At 39.5% G+C, this 22,936-nt stretch overlaps 1 protein-coding gene across 3 annotated transcripts in view; it reads right to left on the bottom strand.

The window, feature by feature from the left end:
* Positions 1-22,936, bottom strand: part of ATM (ATM serine/threonine kinase) — a 3,174,581-nt gene that overhangs the window by 2,341,673 nt on the left and 809,972 nt on the right. For all 3 annotated transcript variants that reach the window (XM_044072618.1, XM_044072619.1, XM_044072620.1), the window contains one exon: positions 1,659-1,836. In XM_044072618.1, coding sequence (XP_043928553.1) covers positions 1,659-1,836 — 178 coding nt within the window. The remainder of the gene's footprint in view (positions 1-1,658; positions 1,837-22,936) is intronic.

The raw sequence follows: 22,936 nt of genomic DNA, 5'->3' as shown, positions 1-22,936 counted from the left end.
CTGGTGCCTGCACAGCAGCTCTGGACCCATCCAAGGTAGAGACATCAACGGGTTCCATAGTTGAAGCATCTCGCAGCATACCGGACTCCGAATGGGTCTCAGTAGAGGCCTGCGAATCAGAAGTAGCGGGTACCAGGGGCTGCGAAAGCACCTCACTGAGTACCGGCGAACTGGCGACTGGCTTAGGAGAAGCGCCATTGGCAGTTTTGGACCTCAGCGGCCTGTCTCTGTGTTTATCTTTACGTTTTTTCAGAATCCCGGTAGTCGGATGGCTAACCGACGACATTTCTGGATAATTAAACCGAGAACCAAAATATTTAGAGGTGAAAATGTACCGGCGACGGGTAGTGCGCTGATTAGATAAAGCACAAAACCGACAGCAAGGTACGTCGTGGTCAGGGCCTAGGCAAGGAATACAGTACGAATGAAAATCTTCATGAGGTATTTGCTTTTCACAAGTAATGCAATTATTAACTTTTACTGACATCAGTAAGGAACAAGAAAAAGTTTCCCAAACGGGGTACTTAGCTTTTAGTTGAAGACTTTGGTTCTGAAACTTGAAAACGAAAATTTAAGGAGTCGGCCGACCAGCACTTGTGAACTGCTTCTGCTTCGGGCACCGCACGGAAAGAAAGACTGGAGTAATGGCGTCGGCTGCAAGCTTTATAACCATGATGACCTGATGTCATGAAAGAAGGGACAACAACCGACGCAGGAGCCAAACCTTTGTTAATCAGGCTGACTGAGGGCTACCTGCAAGCAGATAACCCCAAATGTAATGACTGCAACAGTGAAACACGAAGAACATCTCAGAAGGAACGGTAATGGTGAGGGAAGAGGCTAAACAGGAGTTTAAACTGCAGGTTAAAAATTGCCTTCTGTATCAGGAACTGATAACAGTATACAAAAAGAGAAAGGAAATGTTAAGAAAACAGGAGTGTACAGCAAGAACTGAGCAACTAATCTTATGTTGGAGTGAATGAAAATTCAAAAAAAAAAATATATATATATATATATATATATATATATATATATATATATATATACACACATATATATATATATATATATATATATGTGTGTGTGTGTGTATGTGTATGCTGCTTGACCATAACAAGGGAAAAGGCCGTTACTGTTTATATATTTTTTTATTAATGTATGAAATACCATGTGATAGACTAAAATGTGATTACTTAAAGATGTTTAAAAAAATAACTCAACCCTGTATGATAGTTGGCTTTGGCATCAATGATAATTATGGAAAATATTGCATATCTTCATGATGACTAACCCACTACTAGCAACATCTCCACTGAAGTATACTGTTAGCAAGAAATGAAATAAAATATACATATATTTGAACAAGGACAATGGTAAATAGAATCTAAAGGCATTCAGAAGGAAATAATGTAACAAAAAATGTGTTCACAAACAAATAAAAATCCACAGGAACAAATGAGATGCAGGTACACATGTGCCTAAATTCCTTTTCTTTAAAATGTCAGCACTGCTTTGAAAAAACCTGCAGCAGTATTCCCAAAAAATAAAGCATCACATTAATTTAGAACCTTATACTTAAGAAACACTGGTTTGCCTAATAAAAACTAACTAAATTTCAGCGTCAGCTGTGCAGATACTGTTTAAATACAAACACATACCAGTGCAAAACTGCAACTCTCCAGAGTCATGGAGTTCTGCACTATCTGTTGATGGGCTGGTATCATCCTCAAAAAGATCAATATTGGAGTGGTCCTGCACATCCATTGTACTCTCATCAAGATCCTCTTCCATTAGATCCGTTTCAGTAGCTTCACTGTTTTTTCTTGTACTCGTCACCTGAGTAAACATTTGGTCAACATTAATCAAACCATTTATATATCTAATAAATTTACTTAAACTGAAGACATTTTTCTTCTAAAAAAATAGTGTGAGAAACCTATAATAATGCACGAAATTTAATCATGAATCCATGGTAATTCAAACATTTTGATCATTAGCCATTTTAAGGGGGATCATCCTTCCAATCGGCCTTTTCCCAGCCAGAATTGACATACCCTTACTAAGCGACTACAGAAAATGCCATACCTGTCTAGCATACATGGATAACTCAGTCACAGAAAAAAAAATAATCCGTTCTTAGAGATGGAGCCCCCCCCCAAAAAAAAATAAACAAATACATAAAAATCAATCTGTAAACAATCTATGAAAAACAGAAATAACACGTGGATCCTTACACCACGATCCACGTTAACACTATGCTTCAAAAAAATATTTTTTACTACCTCCATCCAAAACAAGATGCAACACAGAGCAATTCCCTAAAATATAAAAACAGATGAATTACTGGGAAAAAAAACAGCAATGTATTCAGCATCTCAGATGATCTGTGAGAAAGCCTTCCACAGTGGTCAAGTATTAAGATTTCTTCTTCTGATATGGCCATCTTGGTAAAGTTGCAAATTTTCTTTAGCAAGCATACACTGCACTTTTTGGTGCAAATTACAGTGTCACTAATCAGGTTAGGAAGTCACTTAAAGCCACTGCACTCCCCAATTTGACTACCATGACACTAATAAGTGGAGCCCAGAAGACAGAAAAACACAAGAATATAAAATTACATACTGGACTGACTGACAGGAAAATGCATCCATAAAAGCTGGACAGAGAGGCTATTCAGACACAGAAATACCACTGTGTAGAGTTTCCAACAGAATAAAAGGGGTACATATACAATGTACTTGACTTCCAGGACCTTCAGTAGTTGGTAATCACTGGGGGACACATAAAGCAGTGAAAAAAAGAAGTTATGTACTCACCAAAACATTCCATCTGTGTTGTCGATCTTCATTTATCCGTTACCTAAGGGTTATGGTTCTGACCCTCAGAACCGACTCAACTGTTACATAGCTTGTGCCAGCCAAAAACTCTCAAGCTAATACTCTACTCACAGTGCCCCTATCTATATTACCTCAGACTGAGTTCGCTGATACACAGCAAGCCAAAGAAATCTGTAGAGAAACCATGTCCAATATCAAAGTTTGATAAAGTTACCAGGACAAGAGTCTAATCTTCCAGAAAGTCCATAGGACGAGGGAAGGAGGGTGGGGTGTAAGGGATAAATGAAGACCGACAACACAGATGGAACATTATGATGAGTACATAGCTTCTTTACCTGATGTTGTCAATCTTCATATATCCTTCACCTATGGGACAGAGTCCCCAGCTATTTTTAGGCCCTGGGTGGCCTTATGGAAGGCTATTCCTGAGAACAACAAGGCCAAAGGATGCTCTTCCCCTGGAGACTATATCTAATTTGTAATGAGTAATAAAGATATGGGGAGTAGCCCAGATTGCTGTAGCGCATGTGTCACTCATGGAAGCTTTGGAACGTAAAACAGCAGACATGGCTACTGATCTAGTAGACTGTGATTCCTTTTTCTTGTAAATTTTATTTTACGTGTGTTAACCGGGAAAGTCCGACTGGACACATTTCCTTTTTTAGCAGAGGCCCGGGGAGAAAACCTACATGTACACAGTAAAATATTACATTAGACAGTTGATATACAGTTAGATTACATGCAATCATGTATAGTATCCATACACTTTTTCTATTAATAATGCTGTTGAAAAATAATACCTTAAAAAGGAGTTTAGACATCAAATACGTCAGAGTATTTGGGATATATCTATCTATCTATATATATATATATATATATATATATATACATACATACACATACACACACACACACACACACACACACACACACACACACACACACACACACACACACACACACACATTATAAAATAGCTGGAAGGATGAATTATGTATAAATGATAGCTTGGATGGGAAGGGCCTCCGGTGAGAGAGGATAGGTCTATATAGGGAAATAATGAGTTGAAAGTGGAGGGGCTGATACAGAGTAGTAGGTAGTAAGGTCTAAAGGTAAGGTAAGCAGGAAGGTTGCAAACATATAGAGGAAGAGGAATAATTCAAAGGGTGTAAATAATAATAGTATTGCTATGTGTGCTGTACATGTATATGAACGTAATACAGTTTCTTAGCCATTTTGACAAGGCAACTTTTGAAACAAACTTCCCCAGAGATAGACCAGAGAAGGATACAAATAACTGGTCCGATTTTCTAGATTCTTTAGTTCTGCTGAGATAGAAACATAACTGTCTGTGAACATGCAGCAAATGTCAGCAATAGTCACCTTTGTTAGAAAAATTAGGGAAGAAAATGGGTAAGTCAATGGCTTGATTAATATTTGTTTCTGAGACCACCTTAGGGATAAAGGATGGGTTAAGTTCTCAGCGAAACCCTACCTTTATAAAAAAACAAATAAGGGGGTTTTGAAGATAATGCCTTAATGCCTGTATTTCAGAGATTCTTCTGGCAGACATAGTGGCTATCAAAAATATAGTTTTCCAAGAAAGAAATTAAGTGACATGTAGCAGCCAGTTCAAAGGGGGGGCTGCAAAACCAAGGTGACATCCCAAGGTGCTAAAGGGGTCCTTAAATGGAGGTTTCATTGCAAGGTTTCTTTCAAAAACACTTTACATTACTTATGAGAGATCAGAAAATGCTCTTTGAAGCCACTGTGGAAATTTGAAACAGCAGATCGTTGAACCGTAACAGTGGAAGCAGAAGCTCCTTGATCAAAAAGCATAGCTAGAAACTCTTCTACTGGTGCAGAAAGGGGATTAAGACCATTGTCGTACACCCAAAGTGAAAATCTTTTCCACTTGCTGAGGTACATTTTCCAGGTGGAAGGTCTATGGGAAGCCAATGGAATTTTTTGGACTGGAGAAGATAAATTCTTCTGCCTGGCAACTAATGGAATTGGAGGAGCTAAGCTGTAAGCTTGAGATTCTGAAGATTGGGGTTGATCAGTCCTTGAGGATGAAACAGAAAATCCGGAACTAGGGGACAGAATCCATGGACGGTTAACTAGATGAGACCACAGAAAGGGGAAACAAACTTTTCGAGGCCAGAAAGGCACGAGGATCACCATGCTTCTGAACCTGATGGCTTTCTTTAAGAAGAGGGAAAGCAAAGGGAATGGGGCAAAGGCATTGAGAAGACCTGGGGGCCAATCGTGGAGGACAGCATCTCTTGGGTACTCCCCCGATGGAGAATTAGGGCAAAACAGCCAGTGCACTTGTTGTTTTAGGGTGATGCAAAGATGTCGCAGCAAGGCTGGCCCCAGCAAAGGAAAATCTCCTTTGGTACTGTAGGATTGAGAGACCATTCATGACGCAGAAGTACGCATCTGCTCGATCTGTTCGATATCACGTTTCAGCTTCTTGGGATGCGTGTTGTTATGAGAAAGATGTTGAAGGGTATTCCCCATTGCCACACTCTGAGAGCTTCTCGACACAGCGGGTAAGATTTGGTTCCTCCCTGTTTGTTGATGCAGCAGACTACTGACATGTTTGTCTGACTGAAATGCAATCATTCCTAGAGGGAGAACAGACTGGAATGCTTGCAACCCTAAGAGCACTTCCCTCAGTTCTAGAATGCTAATAGTACCCCCGACGCCATCTGGGAGGCATCCTTGGTCATTATGGCCTTGGGCTGAGGTGGGACAAAGGGATAGCCTAAAAGAATTTCCTCGGATTCCATCCACCAGGCCAGGTCTTTCTTGCAAAGACTGGTGATTTAAATAGGGTGTGTCACTGGATGGGTTAAGAAAGACCATTGTGATGCTAGAAGCCATTGCGGTAGTCGCATGTGAAATCTCACTAATGGAGCTAAGGTGATGGTCACTGCCATTGAACCCAAAGCTTGAAGGACAAGAAGTGCGGAAGCCTTGTCGTTTGAAAGAATAGCCTATACATGGGACTTTAATTTCTGTAACATGTGAAGAGGAAGGGAATTGATGCAAGAGAGTGTGTTCAGGTGAGCACCTATGAACTCTAGGCTTGGTTGGGGCTCAAGTGAGATTTTGCTTGAGTCACAGTAACGCCCAGACTTTTGAAAAGGAGAAGGATAAACTCTGTTGCTTGAAGCAGTAGATGCCTGGTGGGAGCGGTTATAAGCCAGTTTTCTAGCTAAGGAAACATCTGGAATCCGTGCAGTCTCACATGAGCTGCTACTGCTGCCAAACATTTGGTGAACATCCTGGGAGCTGTGTTGAGGCCAAAGGGCAGCACTCTGAACTGGAAATGAGTGGACCCTAGCTGAAAGTGGAGGAACCTTCTGGAGTGTCTGTCCATTTTTATGTGGTAGTACACATCCTGAAAATCTATTGAGCACATCCAATCATTTTCCTCTAGAAAGGAAAGTACAGACTGAACCATGACCATCTGGAATTTCGCTTGCTGAACAAACTTGTTCAGAATGCTGAGCTCTAACACGAAGTCCCATTTTTTTTTTTTTGGCACTGAAAAGAACCTTGAGTAAAATCCAGATCCTATCTGGTCTAGTAGGACTTCTTGGATGACTTTTTTCTAGCAGCTTTTGAATCTCTATGACTGCTTGGTCCCTCTGACTGGGTGGAACATCAGGGAATTTTTGTTTTGATCTTGGAAAGAAAGTGAAGGGAATTTGGTAACCTCTGGCAATGATCCTTTGCATCCAAGCATCTAAAGTTATTTGTCGCCAGGCTCTGTACTGCAGTGAAAATCTTCCCCTTACCGCATCCAGAGGTAAGCAATCGGGCCTCCTTTCAGGAGCAGATAGGATTATCCAGAGAAAGAATCTCTGGAACCCCGATTCTAAGGGCCACCTCCTCCCATGGGGTCGACGTCTTCCATTGGTGCTCCCCTTCTGCCCCAAGGGGAGCTGCCACCACGTGTGTCCTGAAAAGGCCCTTGGGAGTTTTTGAACATTTTAACACTCCTCTAATTCCTGGAATGGGATCGCTGGGGAGCATAAAAACCTATGCCCACTACAGAATAGGGTCTTTCCAAAAAAAAAAAAAAAACAATGAGGGGGATATATGTTTCTTTGTTTGTGTCTTTCGGCTTTTCCCGGTTAGGGGTCGCCACAGCGGAACTCCGGTCCGCTAATGACTGGTAGTTGATTTTTACGTGCCGAGTTACCAGCCCTGACACACAACCTTCAACGAAGGTATGCCCATTCACACATGTCTCCACGCAGAAGATGCTCTAGCTGAGAATCGAACCGGACAGAGTTTTACTGTGAGTCGACAACGCTACCGCAGCACCACCACCGCAGATCTGAGGGGTATATATGTATGTCTCCCAAATATGCAACAAAATCTAGAAGATTTCGGATCTTTGCCTGAAGTGCTTACAGAGGTAGTTTTATACCCAAGCAGAATTCAAATAATTTTTCCTCAGGCAGACAGCAAATGTTGGAGGTCTGATGGGGCAGAAAGAGGTAAACGGGACCATACTTTCTGAAAGTGTAATAAGTTGGTAGACTTTAAAGATTTCCTGCAGACTGCTCTGTTGGAGATGCTGAGTGAGCAAATTGGAGTGACTACAGAAATTATTTTTTTGAGCTATGATACAAACTCAGAATTGCCTAAACATAGCAAGGCCTTGCAGAGTCTAATTATGATGGCTGCCAAAAGAACAATTAATCGAAAATGGAAATCAAACTTTAAACCAACTTTACTAGAAGTAGTAAAGACAGTAACAGGACAACAACAGTAAAAGAACCGGAACTGGGATCTTTAGAAAAGGATAGGAGCAAAATTACATAGGAAAAAATGGGAACTGTGGGATCAATATATGCAGAGGAGGATAAAGGTTTAAAAGAAGGCAGGATTTGATTGAGCTATGTCATGGTTGACTAAGAATGGTTGGATATGTTAAAAGTGATGTATAATGTTTGCAGCTACAGTTATGTTGACACAGTTTGGATTGTATAATGTTTGCAGCAGAGATTGTGTCACTATTGTTTATTGTCCTTTATATAAATGTTATATGCCTATGTCATACATGATAATTTAATAAATATGTTTCTTGTTAACCAAAAAAAAATGAAAACTGAAATAGTGATTGTGGAAGAGGGAGTGGGGATCTATATAAACAGAAAACAATAATGATGTAACAGAAAGAGGATTTTAACCAATATTTTGTATATATGAAGATATGTAATTTAGCATTAAATTGTATATAGTTGTATAATAAAGGACCCCTACTCTTTTCGATAAATGACATTGGATCTTTTATATCCATTTGAGCTACCACCAACTCAAACAGTGGTTTAACATCTGAAGGATGGCACACTCATGACTGCAACACCCCCCCTTATGCTGCACTGAGGCATCAGTAATCAATCTGCCTGTTGTGGGAATAAAACCTACGGCCTTCTGCACCAAAGGTGAGTTGTGCTACCTGTTGCTCCACTGACACTGAGAGGGTTATGGAATAAAAAATGAGACATTGCCACTTTTTCACCTACCTACTAAAAAGAAAAACAGGGAATGGATAGTGGAAATTATTCAAGTGCTAATAGGGAAGACAGAAATGTCTTTAGAAAGGATCAAGTGGAATAAAACAAAAATGAAGTTTAAAAATTTGGTGTTAATAAAAAAAGAGATATTGTTAAGAAATAATCGGAATTATTTAAAGGGCTTGACAAAGGTTAAAGTACTGCACAATGAAGGGAATTTCACAAAACAAGTGGAGGAGCAAATGCAGAATGCTAAAGAGAAAATATAGCATTTGGATGATATACATACATTTAAAAAGCTTACTCAAATTATTTTTGATAACCCCAGAACACAAAAACTTTTAGCACAATGATATAAGGCAACAGAAAGCAGAAATGACTGCCGCCAAACTTAGGAAAGCTAATGACAAGAAAAACAACTAGAGATCCTGCAGCTTAGAGATATTTAAGAAATTTTATTAACATATACATAAAGCACAGGAATATGGAAAACAAGAAAGAGCACAAATGGAAATATTTACAGAACACTTAATTATGCCAAGATTAGGAGAAGAGGATCAAAAATTAACAGTTAAGATTGGAGGAGAGGAGATGAGATAAAAATGCTGAGATATAACCAGTTTGCAGGGAAATCTCCAGGAAGAAATGGTAATTCTGTGGAGTCTGCAAGTTAAAAGGGAAAAAAGTTAAATATCTGGAAGATTGTTTAATAGTATTTTAAACAAAGGAGAAGCACCAGCATCTTGGAAGAAAGCTGTGGTGGTTGTGATATGCAAAGAGAGTAAAAACCTATCACACATCCAGCTTCATATAGTCACATTTAAATTTTAAACCATGACTGTAATGTATTTATGTCTATACTAGCATGGAGCATGCCAAAAGTATTGTCAAATTTGACAAACATGAATCAAATGTGGTTTTGTGGAGGGGAGGCAAACATTTACTAACACTATGACCAAGAGGGAAGCAGAATGTAAGAAAGTACCGCAGTTGTTGGTGGGTCTTGATTCAGAGAAAGCATTCAACAGAATAAGTGAGATTTTATGAGTAGGGCAATGAAAGCATCTGCATTCTCTGACCCAATAATATGGTTAATTAGTTGGATATCTGAAGGATGAGAGGTAATCGTGGGAAGGTTTCTCTGCAATACTTTGTGTTTGAACTGAGGAACCAGGTAAAAATGCCCTGTCTCCTTTATTTGCGTTATGTTTATAGCCATTTGCAAAGAAAATAATCCATCCATCACCCCTTTTTCCCCTGCGGTCAGGGTGTCTTCAACAGTGGCAAAGAAAATAATAAACTTAGAAATTCAGGGATATAAATGGTATGGTAATCAAGAAAAGTTGGCTTTAGTAGCAGATGATATTATTTTGGACATGTCTGTATTGTGGAACATTTTGAAACAGTTTCATGCCTTTTCATCATATAAAATTAATGAAGATAAAGGCTAAAGTTGTAAATTATGCACATGCACACAAACACACACGCGCACACACACATGCACACACACGCACACTACCAATACCCATATTCATGGGTACTTAAGATTTTTTTTTTTTTTGGTGTAAGAATTAAAAAAGGCTTCTGCTATGGCAGCTAAGAATATGTAGGAAGAGACTAAACTTAAGATAATGCAAAAACTGAGAAACTGGAAACTCTTGTTTATGGATAGTAAGATACAAGCAATGAAAATGTTTTTAGACTCATACAGGTCATGCATATTTTTAATCAACTAGAGGAGAAGCTGTGGTCAATACTTAAGAAGGAATTTAAAAGAATTTATCTGGGGAAGAGGGAGAGAGAAGTGGGATAAACTGATCCTCCCATAAGATCAAGGTAGTTTTGATTACCTGATTTATTTTTTAAACACCTTTATTGAATTATCACTTATGACATAGGTAATTTTACATATATAAAAGTAATCAAACTGTGCTAATAAGCTTGTTTATAAATTTGATACTTCACATATATTGCTATATATCATAAAACCTAAGCAACATTACATAAATTATTCAATCCGTGCCTGTTTTAAAATAAATAAATAAATAAATCTTTATTAAACTATCACTTATGACATAAGCAATCATACATTTATATAAATGAAAATGAAACACACTGACACAATCCTAATTGTAAGCATTTTACATTACAAACCATACTGACACACTCCCAGTTACAAACATTATACATCACATATAATCTACCCAATCATTTTCAGTAAAAAAAAAAAAAAAAAAAAAAAAAAAACATTACATAGCTCATTTAAGTCCTGCATTTTAAACCTCATTCCTCCCCCGTATGTATTGTTCCCTTTTCTAAAGGTCTCAATTCCAGCTGATTTATCTCTGTTACTATATTCACTACTCTTAATATTGTCGGTTTTGATTTTGATTTCCATTTTCTAGTAACTGCTTTTTCGGCAGCCACCATAATTAGACACAGCAAAGCCTTACCATGTCAAGGCAATTCCAATTCTGTATCACAGCTCAGAAAAATCATCTCCCTCATCACAGCAATCTGCTCACCCAGCATATTTGGCAGTGCATCCCACGGGGAATCTTTGAAGTCTGCCAACCCACCACATTCCCAGAAAACATGTTCCCAACCAAGTACCACTTTCTTCCCCAAGACACTTCCAACATTTGCGGTCTACCTGAGGAAAAATTCTCTGGAGTCTACTTGGGATATAAAAATATTTAGGTAAACATTTCCAAGCAAAAATCCTAAATCGTCTAGATTTTGTTGCATATTTGGGAAACGTACATATATGCACCCATTGTTTCTTTGTGAACTGCTTATCCAATTTCTCTTTCCAAACCTTTCTAACCTCCTCTGATTGATTCTTATATTCATCATGCAGTATTTTATATGCTCTACTAACTGTTCATAGGTGTGTACTACGCTAATGGCCCTGGAACCTTTACACGCCTAGTCCACATTTCTATTCTACAATCTACTAAAAACTCTACCACTGCTGGTCTTTCATTTAGGACCTCCCTATTTCTTTCTCTGCCTATACTCAGACATCAATCCTTGATAGGGAATTCAATCTCTAACCTGCAGTCCAAATACATTCTTGGCCTCTTCCCATCCCATTACCTTTCCCTCTTTAGTTATTTGTTCCCAATACCTTGGTTCCTTTGCCAGTTTTCTCCCATAAATTCCAGCCCCCTCTTGCCTATTGTCTAGATCCCTATTATCAGATGAACATGAAGTAGAATCTCCTCCTGTTTCACAGCTACTTTTTGTTGAACAGACTTTTATATTTCCTCCTTGCATTGTACGTCATCAAAAAATTATTTTGTCCCTCCAGGGAAGAATACTTTTAAGACAGCAGGGTACAACATTTTGAATCTCACACCTGTGTCTCGACATTCCCTGAACAGTGTAATAAAATTGCTTCTCTTCTGCCTGGTGTACAACGAGTAATCATTCTCCACAAACACTCTGTTGTCTCCTACTTTTAGTACTTTGTTCTGCCACAATTTTGTCAAACTCAACTCCTTCAGCTGGTAGGATTACATCTTTACTATTAAAGGTCTAGGTTGCTTTCTCATACCCAGATTTGGAGCATACACACAATGTTCCCTTTCAACTAACAACTCCTGCTGTAGAATACCAGTCCATCTGCTTATTTGTGCTTTCATAACATTAATGCTGTCTATTCCTTCCAGCTTCTCTGGTATGCTGAAAATCTCAGGTTTTCCCTACATGCTCGGTCCTCTATTACTTTTTTGAAACATCTCTTCTTGGGCAGTGTCATATTCAGCCATGCTTTTATTCATTTCTACCTCTGATTTTTGCAGCTTTATCACCTCATCTGAATACTTGCTTAAAGCTTCTTCCATATTTATCCAGCCTTTTGTTGTTTGTGTTGATATACTCCATCAGTGTTTTGTTTACTTTAATCAGGTGTGTGTGCAGTTGTCTTATATCTTTCCTGTAGGTTACTGGAATTAATGTCTGGAGGTTGCATTGCTTTTGCTGAACAGCTGCAACACTTTCCCCAGTCAGTGTTTCTTCCTCACTTTTTGTAGCTAATTGTTTTCCATGTCCTCTCTATTTCTTTTCTTCTGGCATCCAGGCAGTACACTTACTAGCCAGTTAACTCTAATTTACCCATAAACACAAGTCCAATGGCCTTCTCTAATGAGTTTCTGCTTTCATACTGGGAGAGCCAGAATTAAGCTGTTACTCAATGTACATCCATCTTGGAAGTCAGGATTACCTGATTAAAAGGCATATTTGTACAGCTATGCAGTTAAGGCTCATACATATAACACAAGCAGAAGGTTACAATTCAAAGTGAAAAGGGATAATGATGACATGGAGGTGATAAATACCGAAAGAGTAGGATTTTAGTTGCAGACCTTACGGCATAACAACAACCACACAAAATATTACATTTATAAACTATTTGAAAGCATTCTAAGAGTTAAGCCAAGCAATGGAGAAAGGGGATTTTGCAAATAGGTATGACTGCAAGTAAGGATTCAGAAAAAGGCAAGTGGGGACTGGAATTTACTGGAGAAAATTGTCAGAGAAACTAAAGCACTGATCAACTTATCCACAGCCCCACCAGGGGCAATAATATTTTAGATCTAGTCATCACCAACATGAGTGAGCGGTATTCCACACCTGAAGTCAACTCCTCATTGGTCAGATCCAACCATAAGCTAATCATCATAGATATCCACACCCCCCCTCCCATTAAGGAAACCACTGTAAAAAAAAAATTTTCCAAAGCCAACTTCATGCTTAAGACAGAAGTGGCTAACTTCACGACACCCATGCAGATGGACAACACAGTTATGACTGTTGAATTTTACACAAATGCACTCTCTAAGCACTTACACGAGTGCATGGATCGTGCTATCCCTAACAGAACCAAGACACTATCCTCCAAAAAAAGAAGCCAATCTGGTAGTCTCCTGCTATAAACAAATTCTACAACAGAAGGAAGAAACTATTGCAAAAGAGAGTAAAATCCCATGAGTGGAGGAGCTCCCTGGTCAGCTTCAGTAAGAAGCTGAGATCCCTCATAAAATCCTCCAAAGCCAGCTATGAAAACAAGATTGCCACGGACTCTAAGGACAACCACAAAGCATTCTATAGCTATGTCAAGAAGCTCAATGGCAACACCCAGATCTGCTCTGAGTTACAGCACAATGGCACGCAAATTATGGCACCAACTGATATCGCCAACATCCTAGCTAAGTTCAGTGCTAACTTTACCCCCACCCACTAAAGGGCCCATATCCATATCAGAAGAATGGAGTCCCCCTGCAATCACAACTGAGCAGGTAAAAACTGCACTCCCCAAAGCCAAGAACACAGCATCCATGGGACCGGACAACAACTGGTACCCCACCTAAGCACAATGTTCAATCATAGCCTCAAGACAGGCTTTGTACCCACTGAATGGTGCACAGCAACAGTTATACCACTCCATAAATGGGGAGCCACCACAAACCCCGGGAACTATCGCCCTATTAGCCTGACAAGCCTGACTTGCAAGGCCATGGAACATATCATCATGGAACTCATAAACAAAGACATTGGTAACCTCCAAACTCTGGACCTCACCCAGTTTGGGTTTGTGAAGGGCAGATCTTGTCTCCTGAACTTGATTGACTTCTTTGAAACAGTCACCAAAGCCGTAGAGAAGGGTAAGGCAGTCCACACAGCCTATCTTGACCTCGCCAAAGCTTTCAACACCATCCCCCATTCTGGAATCATACATAAACTCACTAAACTGGGTATAAATCCATACGTCACAAGATGGGTTCCCAACTGGCTCACTGACAGAACCCACACTGTAAAAGTTGCAGACTCCAAATCTGACTTTAATCCTGTGACAAGTGGAGTACCACAGGGTTCAGTCTTGGGTCCTCTCCTGTTTGGGATCTACTTCTCTAAAGTAAGGGATAACACACAGGGCCTCTGGCTGACGAAGTTCGCAGATGACTGCAAATTAGATGCCATAGTCGAGGCCCCAAATGACATGAACATACTACAGAAGGGCCTCACTGAGACTGATACCTGGTGTCAGAGCCAAGGCCTCAAGCTCAGTAACAAAAAGTGCATCGTCATCCTCTTTGGTAAAAACTCTGTACCCATGAACTACCACACATAGGCGGCAGTCCACTTAATGCCGAAGGTGTGATAAGAGACCTTGGGACTCAGGTGGACAGTAGTCGCTCCTTTGATAATAACATTGCCACGGTAGTCAGGAACTCCTTCTACGTGGCACACCTCATCACGAAAGGGTTCTCATCCAGGAAAAAAAAGACGTCATTGTTCCCCTCTACTCGGCTCTCAGACTCATTATTGAGTAGAACGCACCTTTTGGAATGTACCTCACAAGACAACTGCAACAGCTGGAAAGGCCACAAAAATACCTCACAAAGAGGATTACGGGACTCAAACATATACCCTACACTGACCATCTCAAAAAACTCAAGCTTTACTCCATAGCATATTGCCTATTCAGAGGTGATCTCTGCCTAACATACAAAGCTATTGTCTAACCCAGAGCTGTTGGACATGCTACACTAAAGAAATCCCAATCCCTCCGAGCTACAAGCTCTAGAAACCTAAACCTTGTCTCCACAATAAACAGAACCTGCTGGAGGGACAGATTCCTGCCTAGAGACTTCCCATACTCTGGAACAAGCTACCTACGTCAAGCAGAGTTACTCACTAGCACTCAAGAAAAATCTTGACGAGTGGATGGGAAATAGGAAATTCACCCTGGGGATCACTTCTGTGGCCCTGCTCGACAGGAGCACAGGAAAATAACCTTCTTGGGTGGCGAAAGCCAGGGAACCTTGTTGGCTAGGCTTACATAGGCCCTTGGGCCGATAGCCTAGTACCTACCTATGAACCTATGACAGCAAGTAACAAAAGAGGGAAATGTACAGTGGGATGAGACCAAACATAAGTTTGGACTGCAGGTTAAAGAAAGTACAGTTGGATACACTTACCATAAATTTAGATGCTATAGTGTATTCACTGTTACAGTCATCACATTTGGGTTATCTGCCTGCAGGTAGCCCTCAGTCAGCCTGAATACCAGAGTCTTGAGATTTCTGCATCAGATGCTGTCGCTTCTTCCATGACATCAGGTCGTCAGAGGTATAAAATATGCAGCCGATACAATTACATCAGTTTTTCTTGCCCCAGATGTCAGGAGCCCCCAAAATAGGAAGCATTTACATGGTATGTAACACCCCCAGCAAAAAGCAAATACCAATGATGTAATTAATATATGCCAAACAAACAAAATAGGTAGAAGTAAAGAAAAGTCAGGGGGCTGGAGGGAGGGTAACCAGGACTGCAACAGTGAATACACTCGAACATCTACATTTATGGTAAGTGTACACAACTGTACTATGTTCTTCGTGTTTCACTGTTGCAGTCATCACATTTGGGTTGATTCCCAAAGCTGAGGATGGATGGAGGTAGTTAAGAAGCATTAGGGCTGGCAATCAGGCCTTGTAAGACTGCTGTGGCAAATCTAGCTCTGGGTTTAGAAAAGATAGGTAAGTGGTAATGCTTGGTGAAGTTGTGTACAGAGCTCCAGGTTCCAGCTTCCAGGATGTCCCTGATAGGGACTCCTCTGAGAAAAGCTGTAGAGGTTGATGTAGCTCTAGTGGAATGTGTTCTGATCCCCTGTGGGTAGGTTTCCCATGGTGTTTGTAGCAGAAATGGATGCAGTGTGCTATCCATTTAGAAATGGTTTGCTTTGAAATTCCTTTGCCCTCTGCCCCTGCAGCAAAGTTGACTAGCAGCTGGTCAGATTTTCTGAAAGGTTTAGTCCTGTCCCGATAGAACATAAGCTGCCTGTGCACATCCAGGGAGTGCAGGATCCTTTCCGCTTTATTTTGAGAATTAGGGAAAAAGGTTGGCAAATGAATGGACTGGTTTAAAGCCATGCTAGATACCACCTTGGGCATAAATGAAGGATTGGTCCTAAGGGTAATCCTGTCCGCATGGAAGATAATGAAGGTTTCCACGGCCATAAGGGTCTGCAATTCAGACACTCTTCTTGCTGAAGTGATGGCTAGAAGTAGAGCTGTTTTCCATGAGAGGAATTTTAACTCTGTTGTAGCAGCAGGTTCAAAGGGCAGAAGCGTGAGCTTTTCTAATACAGAGTTAAGGTCCCAGGCTGGAGTGGGAGCTCTCCTGGGGGGGGCCTTAGATTTTTTGCTCCTCTCAGGAACTGTTTGACAACAGGATGAGAGAAGAGGGGTGGCTCAGTGTTATAATGAGCTGAGATGCCAGAGGCATGAATCTTAATTGAAGAGAAGGATAGGCCTTTGTGGAGCATCTCTGTTAAGTAACCTAGTGCATGAGGTAAAGCTGGGCACAGTCGTGTTCATTCCCTGAGACTGGTCCCAGGAACAGTATCTTTTCTATTTTTCCGAATAGGATTTTCTAGTACTAGGCCTCCTTGCCTCCAGAATAACATCCAGCACCTGCTTACTGAGGGTTGCTGGTGATGAGATCAGGGGATGGAGCCAGGCTGCTAGATTCAGGGACTGGAGCTGAGAGTGTAAAATCTGGCCCTCCTGCTGGGACAGCAGGGAAGGGGTCTGAGGCAGGTGCCAAGGTGGCACTACTGTCATACTGAGGAAAAGAGGGTACCATTGCTGGAGTGGCCAGTCTGATGCAATCAGGATTGTCCTTGGCTTGTCCTGTTTAAGCTTTAATAGAACCTTCAAGAGAAGGGGCAGAGGGGGAAATGCATAGATTGAGAGGCTTTCCCAGGTAAAGGACAGGGCATCCCCTTTCCAAGCTTGGCTATGGGAAGTTCTGGTGCAGTATTTGCTCAATTGATAGGGGAAGCAAAGAGGCCAACCTCTGGTGCCCCCCACCTGTCCCTCAAAAGCTTGAATATTTTGGGTTCTAGTTTCCACTTGTGTGGGTCCATGAGACTTCTGCTTAAGTCGTCTCCCAGTGAATTTAGTTTTCCTGGCAAGAATTGAGTTTGCAGGTGCACTTGGTTGCACAAGGCTGTGTTCCACAGAGCCATGGCTAATCTGCAGAGTGGGTAGGAATGGGTTCCCCCCCTGCTTGTTTATGTACCACATAACTGTGGTGTTGTCTGTCTTTACCAATAGTTGTCCTGGAAGAATAAGGCCTCTGAAGGCTGTCAGAGCATTCTGTACAGCTAAAATTTCTTTTTGATTGAAATGCAGGTGCATTTGCTTTGGGCTCTATTTGCCTTGAATGCTTTGTCCTGCCATGTGAGCCCTTCTTGCATAGTCTGATGCGTCTGTTAGGGTTTGGGCGGCAGGGGGTTGAGTGAAAGGGAGCACCTTGTTGTGGTTGCAGGCCTCTGCCCACCAAAGGAACTCTGTCCTTAGGCAAGTAATGATACAAATCATTGTTTCCAGGTCCTGAGAATGTTGACACCAGAGACTTTTTAAGTACCATTAAAGTTTCCTCATATGCAGTCATGCATATGGAATTAGTAGAATGCAAGAGGCCATGAACCCTAGGGTTTGCAGTATTTTTCTTGCAGACAGCTGGGTTTTGGTGGCCAGTGGATTAAAGTAGTTTGTCAAATAAATTTGTTTTTCTGCAGTGAGGAATGCCATCTGGGAAGATGTGTTCAAGCTTGCTCCCAAGAATACAATCTGTTGGATGGGTACCAGATGTGATTTCTTTTCGTTGATGGTGTACCCCAGAGAAGTTAGAAGTCTCTTTACAAATGTCAGGTGCTGTAGTAGCAATTCCTGACTGTCCGCCTGAATCAGGCAATCATCCAAGTATGGGTAAATTTGAATTTTTCTCTGCCTGCAGTATGCAATGGCTGGAGCCAGGCACTTTGTGAATACCCTGGGCACAGTAGATAAGCCAAAGGGAAGTGCAGAGACAGAGCCTGCTCTGAAACCTAGCTATTTCCTGCAAGATTCCCTTATGGGGATGTGCAGATAAGCTTCTTTTAAGTCTAGGCTGGCTAGCATAGGAAGCAGCTGTTGGAGCGTAAGCATTTTGAATTTTGGAACCACCAGGAAGGTGCTGAGAATAGACAGATCCAGGATAGGACGACAAGAGTTTTCTTTTCTGCGTACCAGCAACAGTCTGGAATAAAAGCCTTGTCCACTTTGTTCTGCTGGGACAGGCTGAACAGCCTTGATACTGAGTAGAGACAGTACTTGCTTTTGGGCCTCTGCCCACTAGTTTGGGGGGAGGTATGGCCATCTGTTTGGGGTTGGGAGCGAGTGGAAGTGGAATCTGTATCCCTGGGAAACAATGTTTAAGACACATCTGTCCTGGGTAATGTACTCCCAATTTTTTTTTCAAATATAATTTTTATTGCATTTCACTTCTATTTAAATACAAGAAAAGAATGACACAGAAAATATACATACAAGCTACTTGGAATATCACGTTTCAGTCGTCCAAATATGATATACATAACATAAATCATCAATGTTAGGGTAACAATTATACGGAATTGTCTAATAATCAAGCTGCTCTTAATGAGCTGTAAAACAGACATTTACATAAAGATAGTGTACAACATATTGAAAATGTGAAATTAAAACATTGCAACCAGATATTCTAGTCTACCTAAATAAACATTCTGTCTTGCACCAACTATGTATAATATATACATTGATGTCACCTTAATGTTCATCTTATATGTGTTTGCCATGACCCGTACACTGTTATTGTGGGTATTTCTATAATAATTGCCTTTAGTTTCCCTTAATTATGTAAAGTAATACTAATGGTGAAGTCCCTTGGTCATAAATCAATTTTGTCCTACGATTTCTAAAAGCGTTTTTCAATGTTTCTGATAGTAAGATAGTTTTTTTTTTGGCTTCTTGTAATTAATTTGCTGGCTAAAAAGTATTTTATAGCCATTCCTTTAAATTCTTCCCATGTGATTTTACTTCTGTCTAACCAATTTTGGGCTATATATGATTTGATCATTGGACACAATGTGACTATTATTTTCGTATGAGAAATTATTAGAGAATATATGTAAAATTGCCATTTCCCATGACAGGGTAGATTTGGTGTATCCCTTTTTTTCTAACTTGTTTCTTAGCAAACACCACAGCTTGTAAACATTTTTACAGCTCCAAAAAATATGAAGGGTGTCAGCAACACTGTTCTGGCATATGGTACAATAAGGGGAGTGGGAGGGATTAATTTTGCTAAAAAAAGTGGTGTGTGATACGCATTGTTATTGATCATAATTTGGGTAGAAATTAGTTTTTTAAGGGGAGTTAATTTCAAAGTAAGTTCAATAGCATCAGATTTTTGTTAATCAGTTATCTTATTTTTCTCTTCCCAAAATTTGGAATATAGAATTGCATCTTGATATCTATTTTTTATTAATCTATATGTATTTGATAACATTTTAGATCTCGACAGTAGCAGGTTAATAATTTGTTGATATACCTGCATGTTTTGGTTGTCTATTTTGACATTCATAGTAATTGTGTTGATCAGATATATTAATTGCTTGATTATGGTATTAAAGCTTTTATTTACTTCAAGTTTTTGTCTAATATTGTCAACTGAGAAACTTTTGATCTGGTACAGGTCCCATAAAATCTTTTTAATTTTTGGATACTGACTCAGGTTTAATATATTATTGTTTAATTTAATATTAGGATTAAGGTATACTGGCTGTCCCAATACCAAAGTATCTTTAAGATTTAGGGAGGCTACCAGCTTTTGAAATATTACTGTGTTTCTTATTATTATGGGATAAACCTTAAAATGCTTTAAAGTCTTAGACTTTAGAAAGGGTACTGCTCTAGGGTTTAAATTGCATGACATTAGATGACTGTAACATATTTTAATCCATAGTGGATACCATGCTTTGCTGGATTGTTCAAAATTTGCTATTTGTTTCTAGCATTTAGTATGTTGTAGTATGTCTGGAATTCAGGTAGGCCTAGGCCCCCTTTTTGTTTGGGTAATGTTAATTTAGTGTATTTTATTCTTGTACTACTTTTTGGATGCTAAATAAACTTTCCTAGTAGTGTTTTAAGTTTGAAGAATAAGTTTTTTGGTATATTTTGGTTAATAGCACTAAAATGAAACAATAGTCTTGGAAGAATATTCATTTTAACTATGGCCGCCTTAGCTACTGGAGATAGACTGAGGTTTAACCATCTCATAGGGTCTTCAGTGATGTTAGACCAGGTTTTAAACAAGTTTGTTTTAGTCATGTCAGATTGGGGGTGAGTGAACATAACACCCATATATTTGAGATTATAATTGACTTTAATTTCAGTTTCAAGGAAATAGAATTCCTTATGTCCTAGAGTATTCATAGGAAATATGATGGATTTATTAGGGTTAATCGCATAATTAGATATTTTTGAGAATTTTTCGATGGAGTTTAGTATCTTTTTCAAATCAGTATTAGGGAATTTAAAATAAATGTTAAGATCATCAGCAAAAGCTGTATACTTTATTGGACTTTGGAAATATTCATAATATGGTGGTAAGTTCTTTGTGATATTTTAAACAGCAGAGGTTCTATGTAAATATTGAACAGGTAAGGTGATAGTGGGCATCCTTGCCTTGCACCGTTCTTTATTTGAATAGGCTTTGATTGCTTTTTATGTATAGATAGTGTTGTTGTGGCATTTTTGTATAAAGCCCTAACCATGTTTATATAGCCCTCAGGAATACTAAATTTCTTGAGTATATTTAATAAAAAATAAAAATTTACTCTATCAAAAGCTCTGGTTGCATCTACTGACAGTGCATAGCTAGGGCATTTATCATTCGCTTTTAAACTAATAATTGAATCCATAGTAAGTGTGTTGTCATATATGTCTGTTGTTCATAAAGCCTAGTTGCTCAGAAGATATAATGTGAGGTAGAATTTGTTTGATTCTACTAGCTAGTATTGTAGAAAGAATTTTAATATCAATATTTATGAGTGCTATCAGCCTGTAGTTATTTGGGTTTGATGCAATAAATTTGGGTTTTGATATAAATATAGTTTTTGAGTTATTGATATACAGGTCTTCGGTACCATACTTTATTATGCATCTGTATACTTTCAGTAGTATAGGAGCTAACTGTTTCTTGAAACTTGTAAAATTCTGCCACGTAACCATCAGGCCCTGGTGATTTACCTGGTTTCAACTTATTTACAGCAGCAATGATTTCTTCTACACTTAAGGGAGCTTTAAGATTATTTATGTGTGTCTCATTCAGTACTGAAAATTGTAACTCTTCGGTAAATTGATGAAATAATGACTCATTAAACTGGTCTTGGGGGCCATATAGTTTTTGGTATATCTCTTCAAAAGCTGCAATGATCTCTTCATCTGTCTCTAAAGGTTTGTTATTATAATTTAGTTGCTTTATTTTGGTAAGAGGATTCTTAATGTTTATGATTCTTGCCAGTGCTTTTGAGGGTGATTGAGCCCATTCGGCATATTTGTGGAGGAGTTTAATTTCATTGATTGAGTACTGTTGTGTTTGAATTTCACACAGTTGTCCTTGCAGTGTAACCATTTGACTTTCAAGTACTGGTGAATAATTTATTTGCAGTTTTGACTATATATTTTTTAATTTTGATTCTGTTAATATGACTTTGTCTTTGTTTAATTTTTTTATAGAAAGCAGCTTTTTGAATTAATATACCCCTAATAGTGGCTTTTGTAGCTTGCCATTGAATATATGTACTCCCAATTTTTGGCATGCAGGGCAAGTTTCCCTCCTAAAGGTGCAAGTATTTGGGCAAGGCTTGGAAGAGTTAAGGAATAAGCCATTGTGAGATTATACCATAGGATGGCGGCTTACTACTCCCTGTTTTGGAGGTGGGAGCACTCCATTGCTTAGATCTGTGCAAGCCCTGAGACTATAGTCTTGGAAGTCTGCTGCCCCTGGGTTTGGACTGAAAAGGTCTGGGAGGGACTGGAAAAGACCCATTTTTAGAAGGCCAATGCCTACTGAATCTAGGTGGCTGTACTTGTAAGAAATCTTTAACAGTTTGCATAGATTTAGCTTTTTCCTCCATCCCTTTGAGGACTTCTGCTTTATTGCCAAATAGACATGCTTGGTTTAATGGTGCATCTAGTAATCCTTAAGTCAAGCATGTCTTCAAAGAACAGACCCAGTAACAGCAGCCCTGCAAGATGCTTCTAAGACATCAAAACCACATTGCAAAGTATGTTTACCAACTTTGTTAGCAGAATGCATTAACTCTTGTACATCTATGTTCTGTACAATCAGGAATCAACATAATTTTCTGTTTAATTAGTTCCATAATATGTTGTTGATACTTTAACATATGAAACTGGCAATTTAAAGCCCTGATGGCAAGAGTAGCAAAGGTGTAAACTTTCTTACCCGATCTGTCTAAAGCCCTAGAATCCCTGTCTGAAGAGGTGAGACTTTTGGCAGTCGTAGACTTAATGCCTTTAGGTCCCTGGGAAATGGTTTCTGGATCCGCAGTAGGATTCCTAAAGATGAATTTGTGGGACTCAGGTACACTATAGTACCTGTAAGGCTTCCTGAGAGCTGGAGAAAAAGTATCAGGGGTAATGCTGGATTCCCAAAAAA

This window comes from Protopterus annectens, chromosome 5.part0, assembly GCF_019279795.1.
Source record: "Protopterus annectens isolate FY-2018-M chromosome 5.part0, PAN1.0, whole genome shotgun sequence".
In the NCBI taxonomy this organism is placed as follows: domain Eukaryota; kingdom Metazoa; phylum Chordata; order Ceratodontiformes; family Protopteridae; genus Protopterus; species Protopterus annectens.
Note: the sequence above shows the minus strand (reverse complement) of the source record. Positions and strands in the feature narration are given on the sequence as shown.